Source organism: Benincasa hispida, chromosome 1 (assembly GCF_009727055.1).
Source record: "Benincasa hispida cultivar B227 chromosome 1, ASM972705v1, whole genome shotgun sequence".
Lineage (NCBI taxonomy): Eukaryota > Viridiplantae > Streptophyta > Magnoliopsida > Cucurbitales > Cucurbitaceae > Benincasa > Benincasa hispida.
In genome coordinates this window covers 14,146,145-14,155,915 of record NC_052349.1, presented here as the reverse complement: position 1 = coordinate 14,155,915, position 9,771 = coordinate 14,146,145, and the positions used below count along the sequence as shown (strand labels likewise).

General features: G+C 33.4%; 1 protein-coding gene across 1 annotated transcript; it reads left to right on the top strand.

Annotated features, from left to right (window-relative positions):
- The first annotated feature begins 4,535 nt into the window (after nt 1-4,535).
- LOC120083574 (ATP sulfurylase 1, chloroplastic-like) lies at nt 4,536-7,775 on the top strand. The gene is made up of 5 exons (XM_039039398.1): nt 4,536-5,271; nt 5,892-6,297; nt 6,388-6,648; nt 6,737-6,823; nt 7,228-7,775. Exons 1-5 carry the CDS (start codon nt 4,766-4,768, stop codon nt 7,369-7,371), a joined length of 1,404 nt encoding a protein of 467 aa, XP_038895326.1. The 5' UTR covers nt 4,536-4,765; the 3' UTR covers nt 7,372-7,775.
- The last annotated feature ends 1,996 nt before the right edge of the window (nt 7,776-9,771 follow it).

Sequence of the window (9,771 nt, the reverse complement as noted above, 5' to 3'; positions counted from 1 at the left end):
AACTAGTCCGTTATGAAGCTAGTAAGGACCCCATGAATCTACAGATCATGGGCTCTAAAATCCGAGATTAATTGGCTAAAGTCATTAACCAAATTAATCTCCATTCGTTAACTAATGGGTTACTCCACTAGCCCATAGTTGCACCCTCCCTCACTGTAAATATATTATGTCCACATGATTTAACCATAATCAACAAGCGATCCTTCATAGGTTGTTCGTAATAACAGCTAGGTCTAATATCTGTTTTACCCCTGAGATTACGTCTTATTCTCAAGTCCTACTAATCCTCTAATGAACAACTGGTTTGTAATCCAATCACTAACCCAAATTCTCTCAGTCCAGTGAGAGGGTGATGAGAGGGTGAGACTCTTGTTCAAAACACTGGATTCAGTACTTGAGAGAACAATCTTTCTCCTATCCCTAAATCGGGTAGGCATGAACTCCATCTTGCACCCTATGTCTTCAGCTATCTATCCAGTCTTACCCTTGAGATAGGAGTCTTATTGAGCCAACCCTTAACTATGCAAATCTAAGGGCAATCCCGAATAAACAGGAGTTTATAGTTAGCTCAGGATTAAGATCGAGTTACCTAAGTTATCTAGGTGAAATAGTCAGTCTTAAACAGTAAACAACATTATAAAGTAAGAGTGACTTATTTTTTGGTCCTGATCTTATGCAAACTCTTTGCATAGGACGCCCCCACTCCTCATGTCATAACATGTACAAATTAGGAACACATCGTATGTAGCACTTTACAACTCTTTGTAACAACTACAGAGTAGGCCGCATGCAATGGTGTTACCAGAATAAGGTACCCAATCTCATTCATATACCATAGATCATTTTGACTATTTACTTGAATCTGATCCACTCTTATATCTCCACATAAAGTTCAAGTACTCATACAATAGTCATGAGTCTTAGTTTATTGGATTTAGTCTTTCATACAATTTATGAGGTCAATAACAAGTATATTGATAATAGAAAGTGTTTATTATTTTACAAACTGCAAGTTTTTAGGACATAAAACCCAACAATGCACGTGTCTCAAGATTGTATACGATTAGATAAATAGCTGTATTTGGTAGGTTTTGAAAGATACGCATATTGGTGATCAATCCAAACAGATTGGAGAAAGTAGAGAAATTCATTCTTTGTTATTTTATTTACTTTTTGTTATATATTATATATTATATTATTTCTTTTAATATTTATTTATTATTATATATAATTATTATGTTATATTTTTCCTATATTTATATTCTTGTTGTGTATCATTGTACTCCTCAAATTCACAACATTTTAAAAATTTTCTTCGATACTCTCTTAATCTCCATCTTCTCAGTTACTTAAATTTATGATCTGACACTCTACATTTTCATTAGCTAAATGAATAAATAAAGGGCTAAAATTCATTTCTCTTCCAAATTACATGGACAATCTAAGTGGACTTTACATGAGAAAGAAAAGGGGGAACTTCCCTAGAGAGTTCCAACATGAGACAGATTCCCATTAATTAATTCCGAACAATCAAATTAAGGTTCATATTTTCTTAAACAAGGAAACAATGTTGGAGCTCTCTCCCTCCTCAAATTGTTTGTTTGGTCATCTTTAGAAATGTTTGTGAGTTGAATTGAATTGGATTAAACAACTTTTTAAATCCAACTTAAATAATTCTTATTAAAAAATAAATCCAACTATAAAATATGTTGGTTGATTTGATTTGGATTATTCGAGTTATTTATTTTTTTGTTTATCTATTCTTTTAAAAAAAAGTAAAATGAAAATACATAAAAATCTGATTTAATTATTTTCATATATTAAATTAATATTACTAATTTAATTTCAATTTATATTATGAAAATTTTAATGAAAATTTTATTTTCAAAGTACTAGGAAACTATTTTTACGAGTTGTTGGAGAATAAATTATACAAATAATAATGAAACTAAATAAAACTAAAATCAATATATATGTAAATAATTGTATTATAAGTAAAAAAAAAATATATTTTAAAGTTAATAATAAGTTGGGGTTGGTTCGGGTTAATTTGAGTTATATTACGTGAACTCATTGACCAACCAAACCCATAAAGTTTTCATTTATTTGAACTCAATCCAATCCAAAAGACAACACGAATTGAGTTAAGTTGATTAGTTTTTTCGGTTTGTCAGAGTTTTTTGAACACCTTCAGTCATTTTTTCTAATTTTTCTACAGCTTTATTTCCTGAAGCAGTGAACAACAAATTTGATATAATAGATTGGAATAACACTAACATACCTCTCTTGGCACCAAGGTGGTTGGAGACGACTCAGCAAATAAAACCGAAAAAAGGAAAAAGAGGGGTTTAATTATTCACAATTAAAAGAAAAACTTACCAAACAAAAAATTTCCATAAAAGTTGGAAGTCTTCAAAATGTCGAGAAAAAGGGGGAAAAATGAGCTAAACCCGACAACATATGGCGATCACGATTTATGCCAAATCCTATCCGTCCAACACTTCCTCTTTCACAAAACTTCATTGAGAGAGCATTGAAGGAGGGAGGGAAGGAAAAAGAGAGGATTTGAAAAAGTGTTGACGAAAGAGAGGAGAGAGATGGAAGAAGGAAGAGGGTGAGTAACATTTTTTATCCAGAGGCTTTTTAATGGTAAGGCTATGTTTTAAAGTATTATCCAACGAGTTACAAATTTTAAGGATACTTTCCTTACTCTAACCTTTTTTTGCAAAAATTTTAATAAATAGAGTTCTTTCTAATTACTTACAAACCTTTTTATTATTATCATTATGAAGAGGTTATAGTCTTCCATTTGATTTTGTGTCTAATTTAAATAGTATTTAACTACTTTAAATTTCAATTTATGTCTAGGTTTCTCTAAACTTTTAATCATGTATCTAATAGATTTTGACATATTCAACATCTTTTTAAAAATTAATAAATTTATTGTACATAATGATAATATTAAATTGTGTCTAATACATCATCAAATTTTTAATTTTGAGTCTTTTTAAAATTGATTTGATCATTAATTTTTTTTTTTAAAAAAAACATAATAGTCCAAATCAAAATTTAAAGACTTGTTAAATGTAACATTAAACACCTTTGCTATAAAAATAGGATAAGGGGAAAGAGAAAGATTGCTAAAAACAAAAAAATGAGAACTGATTGTTGTTGGTGGCTTAGATTTTTAGAAAAACATGTTTCATGGATTGAACTTATGGTTATATTGATTGATACAAATGTGGTTTGATTTCTAGTAATTGATTCTCTTATTCTCTCAGTTGAATGTATACGCTTGAACACATGATGTTCATGAAGTGAAGTCCTGGAAGAATATTTATATCTTCAGAAGACTTATATCTTCAAACAGTATTCAACTTTAAGAGTTAGGAAGTTTTCTCATTATTAGGAATATTCTCTCTAAGTTTTCTGGATCTAAAATTTCTAAATTTTTCAAATAAAAGGAAATTTCTCTAACTATAAAATTCTCAAGTAACTTTAGGAAATTAGATTTGGTTAGTTCATGGACTTGACTTTTGGACCTAACTAATGGGATTTAGGCTTTAGTTGGTCTTTAAGTCAAATTAAATATATATAATTTTTGGCTCAATTGAACTTGAACCCATATATTAATACCAAATTAGACAATTATTTTATTTGATCCAACCGTCACGACGAAAACAAGCAACGTGGATTTGTCAACCTATGTCTTTAATTTTAATTTGGAACAAATAATTAATCTCAAATTCAATCATTTGTAATTTCATCATTAACTTGATAAATGAGGTTGCGATCTACAATTGGTCTACCATTTTTCAACCAACAATTGTCTAGCAGAAACAGAAAGACACAAAGACAGATTCTGTAATTTTCATGTGCTACAAAACTGCACACCATACACACAGTGGACAAATACTAACCATATTACATATAATATATGGACTTCTATGGGAACTTCAAAATAATTGGAAATTAGTTTTCAAATTTATTCATTTTTCTTCAATGATTTTTAGTAAGGTAAAAATATATGATTTTACCTCATAAATTTATGCATTTTACAATTTAATCTAAAATATTAACATAACTACCAAAGTTGGATTTATTTCATGTTTTAATTGAATGAATTGGCGATACTGATAATTCTGTTCCCCACTCGTAAAATCAAAATCTATCGGATTCACACAATAACCCATTTCCTAAAAATACTGTTGACATTAAATAACAAGCCCATACTTGAAAGAACTTTTTGTTCTTGAATTCCATCTCGTCTATTTTTCGAACATCTACTTCTTTTTTTTTTTTCTCCTCTCTTTTTCAAAAATTATATATCTTTCCACCCGAAAAATAAACATTACTACTTCATTAATGTGTGACCTATGGGTCCCAAATGGCAGGTTAAGAATTTAAAAACTCAAAGACCAATATGGGAATTCAAAAACTAAATAATGACGGGAAAAAGGTGTCCAGGTTCATCCTCCCAACCAAAGGAGAAAAAATTATTCAATAGCCTCTCGAACACAAGGAATCTTCATTCCACCTCCAATTTTCTTTTATCTTTTGTAAGTTGCATCATTATAAATTTATATCCCATCCCACTATCTCAAAAAAAGTTGCAAAATCCCCCTCTGATTCCCCTTTTGTTCCTTTTTTTCTCTCCCACTTTTTGCCTGGCCTCTCGGATTAATCCTCTCACATTTCATCCTCTTCCCTAATTTCGGCTTAATTTTCCCTTAATCTCACTTTGAAGCCTTGGTCTCCATCTCAGATGGCGTCCATGGCGACCCGTTTCACTAAAACCCCATCCCCATTTCATTCTATTCAAAGAACTTCTTACACCCATTTGGGCGCTCCAATTAAAGTCTCCATTGCTAGCTCCAAGTCGAAGAAGAGCCATTTTCGGCTCCGGGTTTCGGCCGGTTTGATCGAACCGGACGGCGGAAGGCTGGTGGAGCTTCTGGTTGAGGAACCCCTGAGGGCTCTGAAGAAGAAGGAAGCTTTATCCTTGCCGAGGATCGAGCTTTCTAGCATCGATATTCAATGGGCTCATGTGCTCAGCGAAGGATGGGCCAGTCCTCTTACCGGATTCATGAGAGAATCCGAGTTCCTCCAAACGCTTCATTTCAATTCGCTCAGACTTCCAGATGGGTCTGTGGCGAACATGTCAGTGCCCATTGTTCTGGCCATTGACGATGCCCAAAAGCACCGCATCGGGGACTCCACCAGTGTGGCTCTCTTTGACGCCAACAACAACCCCATCGCTATTCTCAAAGAGTAAGATTTTTCTCTCACTTCTCTTTTGCTTTTCATTTCTGCAAACTTTTGTGGGTCTGACGAATCTGTGTATATTAGTAAAACCATTGGGTGGCTTTGTTCCTTATGAATCTATCTCTGCGCTATCGCTATGTATTGTTCGAGGAATTCTCTCTCTTCTTTTTTGTCTGCAAAAGAAAACAGTACATGCTAAAATTTTTACTTGAAGTCTCTTGCCTTTTTCCTTTTGGTTTCTATTTCCTTTGAAGGTCAATTCTGTAACTAGTTGAGCAAGATCTCCTACCAGAAGGACAGCCTAGCTAGTTGAATTAAATTTGCTTTTCTACATAGGACTTCAATCTCACCTCTTTATTGCTTTCGCTTCTGATTTTCGCTCGTTGTTTGGTTAATAATTATCCCTGTTTAGAATTGGATTTCACATCTTTGATCTCTTAGGGTCATATCGTTGATGGCATGATGAAGATTTTGTATAACATTTACTTTCTTGGAGACAGATTGTTATATAACCCATTTAACTAATTCATGCTATGCTAAGTGTCTAATAGTAGCAGTAACTTCCCTGTTGAAATCATTTCAAACCGTCTAATATAGTCTTTTAATTTATTGTTGGGATGTATCAGTATTGAGATCTACAAGCACCCTAAAGAAGAAAGGATAGCTAGAACCTGGGGCACCACTGCTCCGGGGCTTCCTTACGTTGATCAAGCTATAACCAATGCTGGTAATTGGCTGATAGGAGGTGACTTAGAGGTTATAGAGCCAATCAAGTACCATGATGGCCTTGACCGTTTCCGACAGTCACCTGCAGAACTACGGGAGGAATTTACCCGGAGAAATGCAGATGCAGTGTTTGCATTTCAACTTCGAAATCCAGTACATAACGGGCATGCATTACTAATGACTGATACCCGCCGTCGACTGCTCGAGATGGGATACAAGAACCCCATTTTGTTGCTTCATCCTTTGGGTGGCTACACCAAGGCAGATGATGTTCCACTTAGTTGGCGAATGAAACAACATGAGAAGGTACCTAATTGTAATCCATATCTTTCCGACTCTGTTTGCTGATTGGATATGGGAAGCTTTAAAATTTAAGAACTGCATCTATTCTACCAGGTGCTCGAGGATGGTGTTCTTGATCCAGAGACAACAGTCGTCTCCATATTTCCATCTCCAATGCACTATGCAGGGCCAACTGAGGTGCAGTGGCATGCAAAGGCGAGAATTAATGCAGGAGCCAACTTTTACATTGTTGGACGCGACCCAGCTGGAATGGGTCATCCTACTGAGAAAAGGGATTTGTATGATGCTGACCATGGGAAGAAAGTTTTGAGCATGGCACCTGGACTAGAGCGGCTTAACATCCTTCCTTTCAGAGTAAGCTTATTGAATGTCATGCTATCAAACTTGGAATTGAACTCACTTAGGTAGAGAGAGTTACTCATCTATTTTTTTACCCATTCAGGTTGCTGCTTATGATAAAACTCAGGGCAAGATGGCCTTCTTCGACCCCTCTAGAGCTCAGGATTTCCTCTTCATATCCGGAACCAAGGTAATTGCCTGCTAATATAATAAATTCTACTCATTGCCACTTTTGACGTTTTAATCTCGAAGGTCAACTATCCAATTAAATATCAATGAAACGCGTGATATGATATTATGAATATCATGATGACGCAAATGTTGGCAACCAGTGTCACCTTGGTATTCTTACATGGCAACCACCGAATAAGGAAAATTTTTAGTACTGCCGAAGTACCATACTTTTTTTTTTTTTTTTTTACTAGAAATTTATCTTGTAAATATTCCTTTAATGCCAATGGACCCCAGAATTGGTGCCACATCTCTAGCCATTTGACTAGAGAATTAGGAATGAGGACTAAATTTATACAACAGCACCATATCTATTGTGATTTATTGTATAATGAAAAAAAAAACTATGTTTGGATGATGCAGATGAGAACACTAGCAAAAAATAAAGAGAATCCACCAGAAGGGTTTATGTGCCCAGGTGGATGGAAGGTGTTGGTTGAATATTATGATAGTTTGGTACCTGCAAGCAGTGGCAGACTTCCTGAACCTGAAGCTGTTCTGGCGTAGGCTTTTAGAGGCTGCTGTGTCAGAGAAGTATTACAACTTTTGGATATACAGTGCCTGTGATGAATAAAATCATGAGGTGATGGTACAGAAGCATTGCATAACTTGCCTCTCTCTGTAAATTAGATGCACTCATCGCATCTTTGGATTTGGTACAACACAGCATATTGTGTAATAGTGTGCTTTATGTTCAATTCTATGAAGGAGATGAGTTTACTGAATGTCATCATCATTATATTATTCTGATAGAAACCTTTTACAGGTTTTGTTTCAAGTAGTGATAGTCTGATAGGGACAAGTGAGCATTGTTATTGTATGGGTACACTAAAAGTTAATGGATAATTACATGATTATGGTCATGGTTATGGGATGTAATTGATGTGCCAATGGAAATCAGTGGACGGAAATTTTAGGGTCTGATTTCAATTAGATTATACAATTTCGTTTTACAAATTTAATTAGCAAAACTTCTCCCTGTTTTGCAATTGCAATTGCAAGTGATTTAGTTTTTGAAAGTTTATAAACAGATTGACATATTTGATCACATGTTTTGACTGGTTTTTGGCTTTTCAAAATAAAGTTTATAAATATATTTCGACATAAAAAAAAGTGATCTTTAAAATTTGGTTAAGAATTTGCTCTCAATCTCGAGTTTAGTCACTTTTAAGTATTTAAATTAGATTTAGAATTTAATTTTAATCCATCATTTTTAGTCACTTATTAAGTATTTAACTTAACCTCGAATTTAGTTTTTTAAGACTTCTCTGAAAGTCACTAATAAATTGAGTTTCATCAGTATTTTTTTTTTCCACGTAGAAGGCAAGTGTGAAGTTTTATTAAAGTTGAATTTAAAAATTAGAAGACCAGTAATGAAGGTTGACAAAAGTTTGAATTAAGATTACATTAAGAGGATAGATTCAAGTTTAAAGATTGAAACCAGAACGCAAAAAGTTTGTTAGATTGTTTGAGAAGAAAAAAACAACGGAACAAGTTACGTCAGGTTTTGATAGATCAAATACGAATAATTGACTAACCATTTCATTTTTATAATTATTAAGATCCCGTTGGATAATCATTTAGTTTTTTTTTTAAAAAAATTAAACTTATAGACTCTACTTCTACATCTAAATTTCTTCCTTTGTTATCTACTTTTTTATCAATGATTTAAAAACTAAAAAAAAAAATGAAAACAAAAAGAAATAAATTTTTAAAAATTTGTTTTTTATTTTTAGAATTCCGTTAAGAATCCAACAATTGTAACTAAGAAAAATGTAATTCAATGTAAGAAATTGAGAAGAAATAGGTTGATTTTCAAAAACAAAAAACAAAAAACAAAATGATTATTAAACGAAGTCTAAATTATCCGAAATGACTGATCTAGGAGTACGAAAACTCCATTGTAACATAAACAAATGGGAAAATATATGTCCCAATGAATATAATCATTTCCTTTATCAATTGTTTGCCGGAAAAGCTGATTGGTGGATATCCCCCACCGTTTTTCTTTTGATTTTGTTAACGAGGGAAAAGCAGAACAGGCCAATTATTTAACTTTTAAAGCTGTAATAGACAGGTAGAGAACTTCATACCAACTTACTAAGATATAATGAACTCGGCCTCCCAAATAAAAGAGTTCAGCCACCTTGCATCAACCACAAAAATTAAAGCTCAAGAAACCTTGATTAATCGGCCCACCTGTTCAAAAACCTCCAACAGAGAATGATTATATCAGTTCGCAATGGTAATTGAAGCTCTAACTTTAATCAAAGTGACTCATAACATATTAGTCAGTAATCAAAAGTCCATCTGAACCATTCTTTATATATGATGTGATATTGTTTCTTTAAGTCTAAGGCTACATAGTTTTCTTTTTTAATTCTATCCAAAACAAGTTTCTAACTAATGAAAATGTCGTTCTTATTTTGATATTAAGGATTCTTCTCCCTTCTAATCATTATAGGACTTTCTATCTCTAAACAAAGTAGAGGACTGCAGTTCATTTACAGATGTCTTATCAAAATGATGGACAATACAATAATATAGCAATTGGAGTTCCAGTTAGCCGACCCATTCACTCTAAAAAGAGAGAAAATGATGAAAAGTACATGTGGGGAATTTAATTTGTTAATGAAAAACGGAACAAGAAGACGCTTTAACCTACAAATGGCAGCTCCAGTTATGTCCAGTTTGGATGTAACCCCACTTTAAGGTTGCCACTGCCCCAGTCTTTTCCAACAAACAATACTTAAAAACAGTCAAGAAATTTCAGTTGCAAAAGCACAATCATGATGACAGACCGTTCATGTGCTCATCTGAGTGGCAGACTGTTGAACTTTATGTGCGAAACAAAATCTTGAAAGCTATAAAGCTGACGATATATGAGTAGTTGAGTACTAGTGTCAG